The sequence below is a fragment of the Ixodes scapularis genome, unplaced genomic scaffold (genome assembly GCF_016920785.2).
Source record: "Ixodes scapularis isolate PalLabHiFi unplaced genomic scaffold, ASM1692078v2 PGA_scaffold5__190_contigs__length_132052651, whole genome shotgun sequence".
Classification (NCBI taxonomy): Eukaryota; Metazoa; Arthropoda; class Arachnida; order Ixodida; family Ixodidae; genus Ixodes; species Ixodes scapularis.
The window spans coordinates 119,852,435-119,870,720 of NW_024609880.1; the positions used below are offsets into that span (position 1 = coordinate 119,852,435).

The 18,286-nt window shown below is 44.1% G+C and overlaps 1 protein-coding gene across 1 annotated transcript in view; it reads right to left on the reverse strand.

The window, feature by feature from the left end:
- Positions 1–8,304: 8,304 nt before the first annotated feature.
- LOC121837973 overlaps positions 8,305–18,286 on the reverse strand; it is a gene marked incomplete at its 3' end in the record, with an annotated part of 49,891 nt that continues 39,909 nt past the window's right edge. Inside the window, exons 3-6 of the mRNA XM_042293916.1 lie at positions 17,378–17,457; positions 12,966–13,067; positions 12,714–12,875; positions 8,305–8,639 (exon numbers count right to left, since the gene is read on the reverse strand). Of these exons, the coding sequence (XP_042149850.1) occupies positions 8,305–8,639; positions 12,714–12,875; positions 12,966–13,067; positions 17,378–17,457 (679 nt within the window). The remainder of the gene's footprint in view (positions 8,640–12,713; positions 12,876–12,965; positions 13,068–17,377; positions 17,458–18,286) is intronic.

Genomic DNA, 18,286 nt, shown 5'->3' on the forward strand with positions numbered 1-18,286 from the left:
GCGACATTCGGAGACTTATTGCTGAATGTCAGCACGAGGCTGGCCTGTTGGCTTGTTTCCACCTGAGGACCGCTGTCACCTAACAAGTGGTCGCGATCGAGGGCGCGCGCCTTACTAATTGCGTCATTTACGATGTTTTCTGGGTACTTCTGTTCTTTTAGAACCTCGCGTAGTTGATTAGTGTTGGAGTCAAAATTATCGTTAGAAGGACATACGCGTTTAAACCTGTGAGCCTGGATGTACGGAATACTGGTTCGGCAAGGTCGAGGATGAAAACTGTCGAAGTCCAAATATGTCTCGCTCTCCGTGGGCTTTCGGTACAGTTGAGTGACCATAGTTGTGTCCTTAATTATTATTCTAACTGCGTGAAGCGACTGGAATGGTGCGAGGAGTTAAAATCTGCGTTGAACTTGAGAAGCTTATTTTCTGCGTGTGACCAGATAAAAATACGTCATCATTATACCTTCTGTAGAACATCGGTTGGAGCAGACAGGATGCGAGAAAAGACGATTCTAGGTCACCCATAAATATATTTGCAAAGTTCGGGGCTATTTTCGTGCCAATTGCTGTACCTCTAGTTTGAGGGAAAAATTTGCTGTGGAATTTATAACTGGAGAGAGAGGTACGTGTTTATTAAACAATGATGTCAACCAGCGCCTGGTGCTTGTTTGCAACATTGTGAACTGAACGGAAGCGAAAATTATAAAAATAGGTGAGAGAAAGGTAAACAGAAAAAGATAGAGGGAGAAAACACACAACACCAAAGTATTAATTAAGGAATCAATTAAAAGAAACAACTAACCAAAATGTTTCAATGAGAATTCTAATTGGCCATTGCTGTTTTTCTACTCCCCTGCAGTTTCTTCTGTAAGCGAGTAGCTGTTACAAATTTCAGCAGAGCTTTTGTAGCTTTATACGCCTCAGCAGCAGAAATCCATGGACCAAGCAGAGTACGAATGCTTACGTCTTATTCATTTTGTAGCCTCCGGTCTGTCTTCATAAGCTCCCTTTCATGGCTGTAGTCCTCGCATTCACACGATACATGTTCGATGTATGTGTGACTCCTCACGAAGCACATTCAGATGACTCAGCTCTACCGATTTTATGAAGGTAGCTGTGGTATATGCCACATTCAGTTAAAGGGACGTTGGACCGTCTCGGCTCCCGAAATTGAAGTTTGGGATTGACATTTTAAAAATAGGAGTATTGATATCCAGGATTTCTCCGAAGCGAAGACACGATTTCTTGGCCGATATCTCTTATCAAGTTATTTGCATTTGACCTAGATAAAATAATTGACACAGTAATAGCGCTCACATAAGCGTTTTGAGCTGCTCTGTCAACGATAACATTTCCGGTTATACCAAAGTGACCCTGTATCATAAAGTGGTGCCCTTTGCATGAAGCTTGGCGAGCTGCTTCCAGAATGGCCTGTGCGAGTTGCAAGTTCGGTATACATTTCTTCATCGCAGAGAGGGTGTGTACAGAAGATTTAGAGTCCGCAAAGATAGCCCCAAAACTAGGATTCTTGTCTCCCACGTGTGCAACAGCTGCTGGAATTGCTGGGAACGTGGCTCAATCTTGCTTGTATGCATGCGTCCAGAGACGGAATGTAGGCTCCCAGGGTTGATGATGCTGATAGACCCGTTGGTGAAGACATGTCTAAATGAAGCATAGGTTCGGCTTATGTATTCCAACACTGTCTGCGTAATCATGGGGGCGGGCGTTGTTTTCTTCGAAGGGATTCTCGGAATACTCGTTTTGATTTCTAAGTCAGGGTACCTCCACGTTGGATTGCTTGTAATTACCACTGCTTCAAAAGAAGTGGGAATGTAATCCCTAAGAGTGTGATAACTTGTGCAAAGCCAGATGATGATCCCTCTGTTACAATATTTGTGAGCTGATGCTTATATGTGCAAGATTTGTGACAAAGATGAGCTCTTATCGTTTCTTGCGTTCTTAAAACAGCTGGTGAAATCGCTCGTGCTTCCGCAAGTGATCGCAAATTTGAAGTCCCTTTCCACAGCCCTAAACATGTGCGAAGAGCTTTGCTTGAATATTCTCGAGTTCTTTTAGAAGAGTACATGAGATGTAATGCATAGCAGGCAGGATGTAGCGCAGAAGTTCGAGAAATAAGGCATTATAAAGGAAAAGGAGTGCGGAGACAGAGCATACCCATTTGATTCCAGTAATCATCCTGATTATGTTGATGAAAGAGGAGAGCTTCTTTTTACGGCGTTTTACATGGGGGCTCCAGGTCAGCTGCCTATCGAGAGTGGCACCCAGGGAAGTATGTTTTGTGACATATAGAATTTCCTTTTCGTCTATTTCAATTGGGTATTTGTCCGTGTGTTTTTTTTTTTTTTTTTTTTTTTTTGTGAATGCCATCGCCGCTGACTTGTCCGGCAATATGTGCACACCTCGGAGGTGTAGGTATCGTGCGGTAATGTTAATGGCGTTCTCCAGTCTTGCTTTGTTTATGTACAGAGATCTACTGCAAGTCCAGAAGCAGATATAATCCGCGTATATAGAGACGTGAACGGATTTTGGGAGAATTTTCAGGAGACCTATGAGAGAAATGCTAAAAAGCATGGGGCTGAGGGACGCCTCCTTGTGGTACTCCCCTATTAATATGATGAAGACCGGTGTTGCCGTCGTGTGTCGATATGTAGACTTATTTTTCTTTTAGGTAACTGGCTATGCATTTGTATACACGTCCTCCAAATCCAATGGCCTTCATATCCTTAAAGAATAGCTTTGTGTTCTAGACAATCAAATGCCGATTTTATGTCCACAAATACGGCTGCTTTTCTTATTTAGAACCTTCATTTGTTCAATGCTAGTTACTAAGTCAATAACGTTGTCAATTTTGCCTGTTCCGCGTCGAAATCTATTCATGGACGAAGCATATATATCTCTATTTTCTAGATCCCATTCGATACGAGTAAGCAGCATTCGCTCCATTACTTTGCCTATGCAACTTGTTAATGCTATCTGACGGCAGGAGTTAATGCCTAAAAATTCAAAACTATTTAGCTCAAGCATCAGGCTCGAAAGGGCAGCCAGAATGTGGCCCTCCTGGAAGTCATCCCTCCAGTGGGCTTCATATGCCCTTACAAGCGCCTCTATGCAGTCTTTATGAGGAATATCGGTGTACAGAGCAGTTACATCCATTGTCACTACAGAAGCGTCTCTGGGTATTTTAATTTTAGCCATTTGTTTCACAAGGTGAGTCGTGTCATGAATGTTCGACGGGAAGGTAGGCGTGGTGTTTCTCATGAGGTTATCAACGAAACTAGAAATTGGCTCGCTGAGCGTTCCTGAGCGCGATATAATGGGGCAGCTGGAATTCCTTTCTTTATGGATTTTAGGTAACATATAGAAGCGCCCAGGCACGACGTGTTTAGCAGTTAGCCCCCGTAAACTTTTGTCGGTAATTTCATCTTGTTTCTCTAGCTGGATAAGTCGCTGATGTATAAATTCAGCATGCTGACTAGTTGGATCGTTGTTTAGATGACGGTTGAATTTCGCATCACTTAGTTGTCTATAGCCTTCTTTTATGTAATCCGAGATGTTTAGTATAACTACGGAACCCCCTTTATCAGCTGGTTTGAATATAATATCTTTTTGCTACCTAGATCCTTGAGCGCCAAGCGTTCGGGAAGCGAGAGGTTATAGTGATGCGGTTCTGATTTCTATAAGCTGACACAATGTCCTTTTGAACCGCGTGTATATAAAGGTCCTGATGCTTATCTCTGTTGGGACCGAGAGTCCAGCCGGACGATGTCGAAGGCAGAGGAGATGCCTTGGTGGAACTTTTCCAGGAATAATTCCAGAAGCCGAAGGCTTCGTTCGAAATTATCGAGATCATGGAGGAGCGTGAAATCGTCGGGGACGGGCAGAAGTTAAGACCCCTTGAGAGGAGCGACTCTTCGTCGTATGTTAGCTCTACAGTGGAATAATTAACTATTTTGCTACGATCAAGAGAGATATTCTGCATGTCAGGTCCACTCACCGTCGTCGGGGGATATTTAACATTATCCCTAGCTAGATTAATATTACTTACCTCCCTGATGATCCCACGTCTCTTTTCTTCAAATGATTTTAGTGCTGCCGTTTCATGCGGTGACAGTTTGTTGGCGCGAAGCAAATTACTTTCAATCCTTTGAACATTCCCCGAAGTTGTCTGGCAGTGATTTTTAATTATTTTTACTAAATCGAGAGAAGCACTAGTAAACACCGCGTGGCATTTTCTTAAATCGCTCTCGGAGAGCTGTGTCATACTATGTGATTTTTTTTTTTTTTGTAAACTTTTGGGAGCATTGCGCGCGTCGAGGAAGGTCTGAATGTATGCGGCATGTGACTCGTGGCGTATCCTTTTGTCCGCTAACTTCCTAATTTCTAAAAAAAACATGTGGTAAAAAGTTAACAGGTATCTCAATCAAAACAGACGGAGATTGTGATGTACTAAAGGGAGACCGTCAATCCTGTGACAAGCAGAAAGCCGCGCTGTGAGGCTTGCGCAGTTTGTAGCCCGCTTGAGGGGCAAGCTCGGTGATCTGGCTCCTCTGTCCGGCCGGGCGTCCGCCGGCGTCGTCTTCTAAGCAATTGGCGCCTGCCGTTTTGTGTCTGCCTCTCGGTTTTTGTGTGAAGTGCAGCCATTGTAATATTGCGAACGAAGAGGAGAGAAAGTGATTATTTATTTTTTATTGCATTAAAGATAGGGAAAGGGAAAGAGAGCTGGCGAAAGATTGGCCTGATATATAAAATTCCATTTTGCTGCGGCAAGGTTTACATAGGCCAGACCGGGAGGCGTTTGAACGAACGGTTACATGAACATGATTTATCACTGGTTTCAACAATGGGAGCACATTTACACATTCACTGCAGAGATTGCCGTTTCATTCCCAACTTTCAAGGCACTACAATCGTTGGGAGGGGCAAAGGAAAGGTGGCGAGGGAGGCACTGGAAGCATACATGATAAAGAAAGAATGTCCTGATAGGTGTATTTTCAGCCCTAACTTTTCCTTCACAAAAAAGAAGTGGATTTTATTGACACGTGGGGTGGCGAGTAATTGCTGACTGGTCACATTTCTGCAATATTTGTGGCTTTTGCTGTTTCTATTTTCCGTTTTTAGTTTCCAATAAAAATGACCGCCTCTCCACGTGGTGAATGATGTTGATTGGGGCGAAGCTCTGGTGGTGCTGATGGTACTGATTTTATTGTTCATAGGTAGTGCTGATGGTGCTGATTATTTTTATTGCTCATAGGTAGTGCTGAGTTCCGGGTTGCGTTTCGACCTCATTATTACTGCTTTATGGTCGGTGAAATGCAGAGCCAGTCGGGGAACCCATCTCCACCGCTTAAGTCAACGGTCCATATCAGAAAGGGTATGGAACGTGGTTATATACGCATTTGAGCATTTGACCGTAGCGCCCTCTCGTCTGTAAACGTTGAGCCAATGCGTGCAAAGTTTAACGCGATTATAAACGCATTTCACCGCAGCGCCCTCTCCTGTACATACGTTGAGGGGCTGCATGCAACGTTTCAACCATGACGGAAACCCCAGCTCTTGGGTTACTACCGCATCTCGGAGCCCCCTACTTGTCCCGCAGTCGTGGTCGAGTGGTTAAGGCGATGGACTAGAAATACCTTGGAGTCTCCCCGCACAGGTTCGGATCCTCTCGAGTGCGCAAACATGTTTTTCTTTTTACGCGAGCACGGACGCCGGCCGGACGGACGGACGGTCGGACGGACGGACAGACAAGGCTAGACCCTAAGGAGCTTCGCCCCTAAAATTCAGTTGATAGTCAGCGCTCATCCTGTTTGCATCTCCGTCTTCGTATTCGTCTTTATTGTTCACTTTCACTACTTTTCTACATTGTAAGAATAGAAGGGCCCAGCACGTTTCGAGCCGCACTTGACGCTCCTTACAGGTAATTAACCTAAACTGTTTTTCTTTTTGTGTGTGTGTGTTTTCTTTGCAAGTTTTAATATATATTGCTGTTTGTCCCCCCTTATATAAAGCCCCCTGAGGGTGATATAAGGGTACAATAAATGAAATGAAATGAGAACACAGGTCTGGACAAGAAATGTTGTGGCATGAAACGTCTTTAATAAAGTAAGTGTATGCGACTCCTTTGGTTGCGGGTATTGCTGAGTAGGGGTAGGAAGGGGGGTTCAAGGAAGCAGTGTTGCGCATTGAGCACTCTCATTCCATTCCAACTTTATTCCGGAATGTTAGTTTCCGCTACTTCAAATCCTTTCAGCACCTGGGAACGGATACGTTGGGCCTATTCCCACTCCAGGAATGGCTGAACCACTTCATTCCATTCCACTAACTTTGTTTATGTATCACGTGGTACATTCACAGCGCTATGTTCGCGGAATAGCTGTAGCGTCCGCTACGGCCCATCGTAAGGAAAAACGCAGTTCAGGCACTTACGAACGAGACACTTAAGCCGGGGTCACACAGATTATACATCATATATAGATTCCAAAGCAAGTCACCACGAGAGCAGTGCTTCGAATGCAGCGTGACAATGAGGTGACACGCGGCATTCGAACCATAGATATGGCGGTGACCGATTTCTGCAGACTGTCTTATGTATGTGTATAAACATGTGATTCCGGCTTGCGGTAATAATCAGCTTGCGGCCATTTGTGCGACAGGAACATGAGCGCGCTCGCCTCTGGAGCGTGAATATCTGCTTTCAAGAACGGCGGGCGGCGTGTCTTTGTCCGTGCCTTGTAGCTTATGACCCGTGCCTGTAATTGACCATGGTCGCAACAGTTGCCTTGTCGCCTCTCGGGCGCCAGGAACGACATGTTCTCCGTCTACAACTGTTCAGGTTCGGTTGCGTGATTGGGAGCGTCATTTTAATCCTCGAAGGAGCATGAGCAGTTTAAACAATTGAACCGTCAGGAACCAGGTAAGTGCAGTGATGATGTTTTAGCTGCCATTGCGATCGAGCTCTAGCGTTATGTCAGCAAGTTCCTTGTGGTTTGAGTTTCTCCCTCCCTTAAATCTAGGTCCTCTGTAGGGGTCTCCAAATGTTTCGGCTCAGGGGTCAGATTTAGAATATGTTGCAATCTCGGGTGAACTGGGGGGGAGGGGGGGGGGGTGGAGAGAGAGAAGGGGGAAAGGAGATGTAAATAAGTGAATAAAAATAACTAAATAAGTACAAATTACCATTTAAATACAAACACATAACCTACAAAAAAAACGCCCAGTACATATGCATACACAGCTTTAAACTCGATATGTTGCTAGTTATGACATTTCAAAGTAGTTATGAAACAGAAATTCGCCAGGCATAAATAAAAACGCATAAGAACTTTGGCATATTGGCACAGGGTAACGGCCTAAGGAAAATGGTAAATCTGATAATAACAATACACAATAGAGGACACTAAGAACGATACACGTGAGAATGCAAAGTAATTCTAACAAAGTTTCACAGACTTGAATCAGGGGACTACAAGAAGCATTGCTAGTGATCACAATGTATTATAAATGATATGGCGAAAGAGCACTCATTTTGATGCAGATTACTCTCATTTTTTTCTTGCGCCTTTAGTGCGCGTCACGGCACAGTTTCTTTCATATCTCCTTTTACGCTCGCATATTTTTACGTTAATAGTAGTAGACTGCGGGCCGGGTGTCACTGTAAAGACTGAGGTGCCCAGATCCATCTTGCGGAGGAGTTCCGGCGTGCAGCCGGAACTCCTCCTCAAGATGGATCTGGGCCGCGGGTCGCGTTTGGAGACCCCTGACCGAACACCTCCTAGACTAGGAAGGCCTCAGCGCTTACGAGTTGGGATACAAAGATGGCGGTGACTGACCTATGTGTTTTTTAACGTTTTAAAACAGCAGACATGAAAAGGTTACCTTCTTGAAAACGACACGATTGGATGTTTTTCAACGCGACGTTTGTATTGGAGGGAGGCGCACAAAATACAATTTAAAAAGTTAGCTAGTTAATCTGCGTTAATTAGCCAATTTGGCTCAGTGCATAAAAATAACTTGACTTCGTCAATTGAACAATACTAGGTCTATTTGAAACGCGTTGCGCACACCATGCTCTTTTAAAGTCTCCGCGCAAGTTAGCTGAAATACCTTGTGTATCTTTTTGTTTCGTTTCCTGTCAGAACTAAATGATATCGGTGGTTTCCTCTACTCATTATATTTCTAGAAATGCAAGACAGACACAGTGGAAGTTTTTTTCTTTTTAATCTCAAGTTTGCATACATATGGCTGATCCCTCACCACCCGACGTGCAGTTGAGGATCACATATAATAATTATAGGAAACTGGCTCGTATTGTCCTGTTAGTGTGGTATTACACATAACCGGATTGTAAACTCTAAATGCAGGCTTTCCACAAGTTATCATGAAGGCAAGAGTGCAATCGGCAGAAATCCGTTTAAATATAACCTCTTGAAACCATTTTTCAATGTCCTCTCCTACATTTGTTTCTATGAAACTTTTTTGATAATCTCTCAGTGTACAGTTTCCCTTAATGTCATACCATCCCTTATACTCCTTCATTAGTTCCTCTTCTTTTTTTATAATCTCATCTTTCAGGCCATCCACTATACTTTTCAACTCGGTTTTTCTCAGCCACAAATCGCAACCTATGAAAACGAAGAGACAACAATCAATTGTGAAGATCGTACAGACAGTTTTGGGCGACTGGGAAAGAACTCAAACGTGCGAAATCAAGTAACTCCAAATGAAAACGAAAGTCAGTGAGAGCACAGAGGAGCTGGTAAAAGTAAATAATGTCAAATGAAAATTTCAGCTGTCAGTCAAATCGTGTGCTGTGCACTACTCCCTCTGCTTGGCTCTGTTTTTGGCGCGTTGTTTTTGCTTTCCCTAATAGCGTCGTAGCTCTAATTGTTACAAAGGTGAACAAACTTTAGATAAGTAAAGTGTTTTTTGTGTTTTTAAGCCCCAGAATCTTGTTGTTTCAGCACACGACAAAAGAAGACATGAATATATTACTGAATGGGTATTCATTTTCTTTTGAAGGTGGGAGGCAAGAATAGGCATTGGAGTTTATATTATAATTAGAGCTCAGCTTACTATTCTGACATAGCGTTTCGTAATTATATATGTATAGTTTTTAAAAACATTATTTTTTGGCGTTTTTTTAGATTTATTTGTATTGTGTTTAGACATAACCTAGGCCATATACTAGTGGTACACACCCCTACAGACACATACACTTTCATGAAAAAAACACACACAATAACAAAACACAGAAAATCTGAACACTGGTGTTAGTAAATATGGAAGGTTAGTACACTTTTATAATCCATCTCACTACCGAAAATGTCAACCACCGCACTCATTGCATTATAATTGCTCTGAATTCGTAAAATGGGGGAAGTGAACACATGTCTTGCATGTATAGAGCGTGTTGTGGAGACGACAATTCGCGCGAGGGACATATATAAGCAACAGTGAAAGAAGTCTAGGGCGACGTGTTCTGGTATGCAGTTTTCTACAAAAAAGCATAACCTCGCAAAACTCCGGCGCCAGTGTGTGCAAGTTTAGCCGAAGTAACATTCACTCGTAGCTAACAAAAAGGACCGGTGGTCGTTATCAGGATCGTACACAATACGCGGCAACTTTCTCTGCCCCCCCCTCTTTTCACTTTAGTTGAGCCATGGCAAAGAGGTGACCTCCTCTCCAGCGTTCGCTGTGCTGAAGGGAAAAGAGTTGGGAGGAGTTTCCCCTGCAGACAGTTCCAAACTACAGTGCCGAACTATAGTTACGAACGCATAATAGGGGTGTAAAGCCTGACGAGACATGAAAGCTCTTTAAAATGACGGGTTAAGGGTTGTCCAAACAGGATACTTCAGAACTAGTGAAGCAACACCTCTCCGCCATATGAAGTGGAAGTTGGACCGTCTTCTGTTTGTACGTACACCAGGCAAACATCACGGCTTTCCTCCTCGCCTCATCCGCTTTCCTGTGAAGTTGGCGCCTGTCATCTCTTTCTTCTGCGCCCTCGTAACCTTCCCTTTCCTGTTTTCGGGATAAGGCTTAACAGCAGCGGAGGCCTTGCGTCATTGACTGACAGTCAACAGAGCGCGTGAGTGACTGTCCGAACCCGCATGATGAGCATGCACTGCGCCTCCGTCAAGAAGAGAAGCGGACAGTAGCAAAAAACAAACTTTACTCTCGGCAAAAAAACAAAGCAAACAAACAAGGAAACAGGCGGAAGCAGATTACCGCATTTCTTATGGCGGAGAAGTGTCGTTTCGCGCGTCCTGGACGTGCCCTGTTTGGGCAGCCCTTGATAGGCGTAAACAAACCCAAAAGCCGCAACCAAGAACTAACTAAATTTAACACATGATTAATAAAATTAAGAGGTTAATCAATAAAAACCCGTAAGTCAGGTAAATATTCCCGTCGTAGTGGTTCAATGTCTAGTTTATAAAAAAAAACAAATAAATAAATAGGCGCACGATTCTTTTGTTATTAAAAGATAAGTTTTTTTTTACTCTTTAGAGTTAATTTCTGTAAAACCCAACATAATGAGATAGCATATTTGTCCTGCAACAGCTCGCAATCAACATGTGATTGAATCCGTTTGAATATCTTAATATCATCAGGAAACTGAAGCAACTTTGAATGTTTTACACAAAGGCAGTGATTAACGGTAAAAATGTTAACAAGTAAGGGTCTGAGAATAGAACCCTGAGGATCGACAGATGATATATATGATCTCGATAATCCGTAAAGATATGACTGAAACCACAAACCTACCGGCCAACGCTACTTTCCGATAGCTTGTGCACTAAAAACTCATGGGGCACAGGTCAAATGCATTACTCAAGTCAAAATAAATGGCGTCCACCTGCCCATGGTTGGCAACAATGGGACCAGCGTATTTCAAATACTTTTATTTTCAGCAGTTTTACGCTCAAGAAAACCGTGTTGCGATTCATTTAATATTTATTTGAGATAACTAGAAATGTGCCCTTAACAGCTTGGAGAATGCGGTCAGTATACATGATGTTTGATTTTAACTCGAACAGTCATATGTAAAGCAAAGAAAACGTGAAAGGTGCACTAATGCTGTCTGTGGAGATGAGTTATAAAACTAAGGGGCTCATATTATAGCGGGCTAAACGTCACAAAAAGTCAGACGATCAACTAAAACTTTTTAGGTAGCTTTTTAGTTAGTTATAATGAAAGTATGTTTTAAATTAGAAACCTGCAGAACGTCATGAAAAACTACTAAATTATAAAATGTTGGATAGACGTATTGCACAATTAAAGTGCGGGGATGCGCTAAAGTCACCACTTGTGCAACAGGTGTAAGGCTGGCGGGGCGAAACGTGGTTGATTGTCATCAGTGAATCCCAGCAACACACTGTAGTATACATTGTTTCACCTTGGCTTGTCGCATAGCGAAAACTACGGCACCTTCGAACCAATCAGAGTGATGGCTGTGAAGATAGACAGCCCTTAAAGGCCGACGTACAGCCTTAGTTCCCTGTAGGGAAATTGATCCTCTCAGCGTCATACCTTCGAAAACTGCGAGGGGTGCCATGTTGGGACATGTTGCAAAGGTGGACTGGATACGGGAAAGAAGGCAGCGATAAAAAGTGGAAAACGCGAAGTGCATGTCGGCCTTTAACAAAAACACGGGGGCGAGAGCGTAACCCAAGCAGATGGAGAAGAGGGGAAGGGGGAACTGCCTTCTTAAGCCGAATCCTCTTTTGTGTCCGATATGTTACTGTTGTCGCCCTGCGAAATCAGCCCGTCACTCCAAATTTGTACAGAAGCGGCTTCCTCCTCTTTCTTGCTCATGGCTTCGACAGCACTGCCCGCAACTAGGACTAGCAACTGGTAAAGTCACGTGTCCAGCTTTTACGCGCTGACTGGTTCACCCGGCCGGTAGCCTTGGCCATTTGCCAAGATATGGTGAGACGGTGTATACATGCAGATTTTTCGATCGCCAAGAGGCTACGATAGCCGTTGGTGTTTCTTCATAGAATAGATCTCCATGTTGTCGCCTGCGCGGGATTTTCAGTTTTAGGTGTTTATTGGCAGAGGCGATGTTGAAAACATCTATTAAGTTTTTCTCCACTAGTGCCTACCTTTCATTATCAATCAAGTGTAGACCATTCGAAAAGGCCTTTTTTTCTTGCGAGTCTCCAACTGAGCATCAAATTACGTTTAATTACGTTGCACTGAAATTCTTAAGGTATTAAATATCACACACGATACTAGCAGCGTAAGGTATTTCATTGCAGTCCTGTGAAGCTACCTTTTTCGTCCAGAATTTAACAAATGTTGATTGGGCACGACATTGGGCACTGTTTGGAACACTCCTTTTTAGTCGGAACAAAACTTTGGTGCCAAGAGTTTTCATGGACATACCAATGGATATAAGCCTTCAAGGAACCGACGATTACCATCGAGTTTAGAGCACGACCTCAGTAAACTGAACACGTAAACTGAACACGTAAACTGAACTGCGCAAATATAAATAAAAGCAACGTAAACTAAATCTGTCGAAATACGCCTCTTGTACAGCTTGTTTTATTCTAGATTCCTGCGTTAGGCAACTTTGATTTATCGGTTTCTTCTTCCGCTATAATGCAAACTGCACTGCTTTCCTCACCACTTAAATTAGCGGAAATCAAGACAGTGTGACATTAACCTTGCTGAAGTTTTAAAGCCCTTACCTCCCTGGGCTGCAGGACTCCTGAGAATGTAACATTGCGGCTCGCTGTATACCACATACATGTCCATATACTGAGGATTTTCCGGAAAAGGGAAGTGTTGGTTTAGGATATTTTCGGTTGAATCAGAATCTCGTGCGCTGGGCTGAGGCCTCGAAGCAACACCTGCGTGGGGAAATCATTTTTGGCAATGAAACTGGTAAATATCACAAAAAAAAATGCCCCTCGTTTGTCGAGCATATAACCTCAACTTACCTCTATCAGGATAGGGAGTACTTCTGGAATAGCAGCTGGAGTTATCATACTGAGCGTACGTGTAGCTTCCTGGGGGAACTGGAGTAGCACTTGGGAGTCTTTCTGGTTTTGGGGTACAAAAACATTGTATCGGATTTTCAAAATAGTTCAGACGATTACGCAGCTAAAATCCTCCCAGTTTGCACACTAATATATGACCTGGCAGTGAAGCAAAGTCGCAAAGTACCTAATTACAACTATGTATGTTACTGTAATTAGTAACATATTTCGAAACTAAATAAGCTAGAATAAATTCTTTGTAACTATACCTGTAAATTAGCTACAACTTGTAACTTGACATAGTGATATTTAATTTCCGAATTTTCACTTTTGAGCATCATCGCCGAACACTTTAATTCTGCAGAAGCACCTGTTGGTGAAATGGCTTGACCTATTACTAAGTTCATTTTACATGACCCTCGAATTTCGTTAATTTTTAGTGAATAATATAAAGCCTGGCTTGACTGAAAATGACAGTAAATTATTATTGCGGAACCTCCTGGTCACCACTTTTCGAATTGAAGCAAATGGTTGCCACTTTCAGAAATTTGACTCATGAGACGATAGTCTGAAACAGGCTAACATATAACCGCAGTGTAGTAAATACAGCAAGTACGATGATGCTGAACGAAACCCGCTAAAGCTTCTTCGCTGCAGCTGTTCTCCAGTGCAGAACAAAATGACTTACCGTATTTATATTAAAATATAGCGAATCTGAACAAGTTTTAATGCAAGGGTGCCAGCGAGCTGCTTAAGAGCTGCCATGTTTAGCCCTACAGAGTTGGGAAACAGAAATACAGGACAACACGAATCTCCAAACACAGCTGAAGCTTATTTTACGAAACCCAACTTTAAATTCACAACCAATAAAAAGAAAACCTAAAAGACCAAAAGAAGATATGAAGGACATGCAGTGATGACGTCACATGTAACTAACCAAGAATACACGTATCCAAAGAGGGTACACATCAACCTCCAAGCGAGATTCGTCAACAAAGAGATGATAGATTGCACCGTGCGACGGACAGAAACTGGGGACATAGTAAAAGTAAATAACCCAATGATCACGAAGCAAGAAAAGGAATGAGGTCAACCAACCACTAATGGAACCAGTATGAAACGGCAATTAAGAGGCGCTTTCACGCAGTTGTCTAGAGAAACGAACATGTCGCATAAACAACAAGCGTGCCCATCAATCATCAGCGACTATTTTACTGAACGTTTTTAACAGTCCCTTTCCCTGTGGAGCACTTCAGTATTTTTCCAAACAACGACACAATTGCTTCTGAAGAAAGATGATTCGCTTATTCTGAACCTTTCGAATTGTTTTTCATCGTTTGCTTGTGTTGAATTAAGTTGTGATTAAGACACTTAGCCTTCTGACCCACGTTGTAAGAACCACACTTCACAGGAATATTGGACATTACACCCAGATCGCAATCCACCGTAGTGTCCCCGATTTTTGTTAGAACCTGCTTTCTGCGACCAAAAAGGTGCAAGCCGGTCGAGCCGAAAATCTGGTTTGAAAACAGCTGTCCACAAAACTTCCCCGCTGGTGCCTAAGGTTATGGGAGACATGAAAATAAGACAAACAACCCTACGTTTCTCTGCTCGGACGTATTTCGGTAAGTCAGAATTTGTCTGCAAACAATGGATGACCGAAAAGACACAAACTCCGTGCTGTAGCCAGCCAAGAACAATATTGTCACGAATGAGGAGGAGACGAAACAAAGAATATTTAACGAAACTGAAATGTTTAATGCTGCAAATTTGTGCCCAAAACAAAAAGGAAACAGAAGATAACACCATCTTTTAGACCACCTGAGACTGGCTGGAAGAAACCCGACGACGTCTCAAAAAATGGTAAACTTACACCAGCTCGCCAGCGCCCTAAATGTTTTTTTTTTTTGTTTTTGTTTTTTCAGAAGATAACAACCGAGCGCCGCGGTCGTCGAGGTCGGCGTAACAGCAGGATCGAACGCATGGGGCGAGACTGCCTCCGGTTCGCCACGCGGAGCCCCTTTTGTACGCGTGTGGGCTTCTGGAACAATCGGCGTGGAAGTTTCGACGCGTTAAACATTCTAACCTCGAATCATCAACATAGCTCCCAAATTGACCAGAACACCGCATTACAATGTCAACACAAATGTGTCCCCTCGGCCAGGCATCAAACTCTGGCTTTTTGCGTGGAAGGCAAGCGCAATTACCGCTAGGCGGCGAGTGTATTTTTTTTTTTTTTTTTTTTTTATGGCCGGTCTGGATATATACATTACAAAAGGATCACACTGTTAAATGCACTTCATGAAGATCACTTATGCGCGGTCGTAAAATTTAAAATTCTTTCAAGGGCTCAAGTACGTCTAGAACTGACACCCAATAAGGCGCACATTCCAAAGGGGAGTATACAGATTTTAGTATGCAGATAGATTCCACGAAATACAAACGTACGGTTCGGGCATCCTAGGCCACGAGCGCGCTGCCTACTTGGTCAGCGGCTCGGGCGGCAATATACGAAGCTGCTTATTCAACCAGCGCCCAAACCGTGAGAACAAGGAAACTTGAGTGACTCCGTTAGCACAGACTTGACAACTCCCCGCCTTACTGAATGACAACTTAATCTAAAGTGCAATGGCTCCCCTCTGTTTCTTCACTCTCCAGGGTTAAAAATGTTCCCTCTGAACAGATATGTATTTGAGAACTAAACGGGGCGTCGGCAATCACAGCACTTGTGGCCATACGTCACGGGATCGCTTACAAGGAACCGCAACGTAAAAAGGAGCCTCTGGTAAGCCTAAGCAGAGCGGCAACCGATGTTTTATTAGGGGCCTAGATCGTTCAGTGTCCCTTGGTTTCACATATGGTACCTAGAGCGCGTCTCCAACTGGTGTGTTTATCGTCCTTTCTCGCCCAAATATATGAAACTGTCCCGAAGTGGAAACAAACGACGTCACAGAAGCCGGAGTGTCCTGCTGTCAGATCTCAAGATCCTGGCGGTTGATCATAGAAATGCTGGCAAAAAACACGAGCGAACGCGAGCGCCGCTGTCGTCGCGGCGTCCCAACTTCTGGCTACAGAAGCTCCTATGGACTGCCACAATGGTGGAGGATCTGCAGTAGAACAGGCGACAGCCACATCTACCACCGCTGCTGGGACATTTCCAGATTCGCGGCCGGCGACAGAACGACACTTGTATGGGGTTATCAGGCGGGAATCGAGGGAGCACTTTTTTGATGCGGTAAACACACCGTTCTGAGACGAGTTCCAGACGCCGTTGTTCCACTGGATCTGCAAGCGAAACGGTGACTGCCGCTCTGCTGAGGCTTACCGGAGGCTCCATTTCACCTCCGTGCTAGCTTCGAAAACAAGTGCGCTTCGGGTGTAAATAACTGCGCTGTAATTTGGTTCACAATAGTGAATTTTCGGGTAGTTGGCTGTTGACCGACATGATAAAAGAGTAGCAGAAAAAAGGTGAGACACAGAAGAAACGAAACACAAGACGATGTTGCGTTTGGGAGGTCACGATCTCAGGTTCGGAACCAGGAGTCAGGGTTGTGGCTCGCTGATCACATAGCCCCAAAGAAACAGACCTGGAGTGGGATTTCTGATGTATAACTTTTATGTGCAGACTCAATATACAGATAGCATGGTCGACTGCTTAATCGGCCTCCGCGAACTTCCTGAGGCCATGCGATATAGCCCTCCGAGGGCGGGAAGGCCCGCTGAGCGAGAAGAGCTTTCCCCGGAGTTCGAGTGTTCACGCGGTGTTCGAATTGCGGGGGCGGCTGATGCAATTGCCCTGTGTTCTTTCAGCGAGGGACAGATGACGCATGCCGTAGCCGCTCTTGCCATGCTGCGGTGTCTGATCCAAGGTGTCGACGCTTTTGCCGTTCAAACTAAAACACAACACCGATAGACCCCCCCCCCCCCCCACACACACACAGACATACACACGTACACCGGCGTTTCTTCTCTCAAGTGCTGGTGTTCCCAGATCATCTCGAGGCTTCCGGAAGACTTTCTTTTTGTGTTTAGAGCCCTCAGCGAGGGCCCTAAAAGGCAATTCTATTTTCTATAGAATTGCCTTTTCTCAATATCTAGCGTAACTTGCCCTATGGGCATTCGACTTCCCATTAAAACACACCATTTGTGGAATGCAATTATAATTTTTCTTTAAAGAATTTCCAAATGAAGTCACTTTTTTAACTTAGGAAACGTAGGATACTGTAGAATTGGTCTATAAGGCTGACGCTTTGGATTGAATCATTCCTAATAGGGGGCGTAAATCGCCCTAGAAATTGGAACCAATTTGGACGAAGCGTTAAAAAGTTGACCCTCCCAAGCCGTATCCCTCCTCTCCTCCGGGTGTTACATACCTTTCAAGCTTGCCCGTATAACGTTTTCAAGCGGGTAGTCAGTTTGACTCAGAGCTCTCAGTTGTACTGTGGTATTCTCGCTGAAATATAAAGAAAAAATAATTACCAGCAGATTAAATTTTAAAATGCATATATTGCCGGCGCCCCGTTTTATCGCACGAATTTCGGTCGTAGCAGGACGAGGACACCTTAATTATCTGCCTGTTTTAACGTCCCTCTCTCTTTCTCTGCCAGTGTTTCTTTGCAATGCGAGCTAGAGGACAAGGCCTGTATCTTTCCCTCTTACGTCATCACTAGTGGCCCCACGCAGTGCCACTTGCCTCGAGTCAGCATCACCGCCAGCGCCACTTGCAGTATCTCACAACCAGCGTAACCCTAGCACGCGACGACGGTCTAAGGTGGATTTATCTGGCGCCCTGCGGCGACTCGCGTCGAGCCTCAACGTATTTGCCACCTAGGGCGGCTCGGCGATCCACAATGACGTGGTGCGCCGGTGTTGTCTTCTTGTTCTACGCGGTGTCGCTCTTTCGGCACGTCGAGCACGCGCACACATATACTCAGCGCATCGCCGCTTTTCTTAGGCTATCTCCTCCTCGTGCAGTCCGCTCCTTCCTCTTCAAAGGCGTTGTGAAGACTGCGGCGCATTCAGTGGGTGCCTCCTGGTGCATTCCGCGCATGTGTGCGTTAAGCAGTCATGGGCACGTTACCAGTAAAAAGTAAGAGTGTTACAGTTACAGTTACCCAGGGGAAGAAAGTAACTCTGCTACAGTTACAGTTACATGTTTCAAAAATACAGTTACAGTTACTGCAAAAACAGTTACGCCGTTGCTTTCTCGTTACAGTGCAGAAATTGGTCACAAACAATATTAGTTTATTTGTTACACTGACTATAGTGAGAAGAAAGGTAAA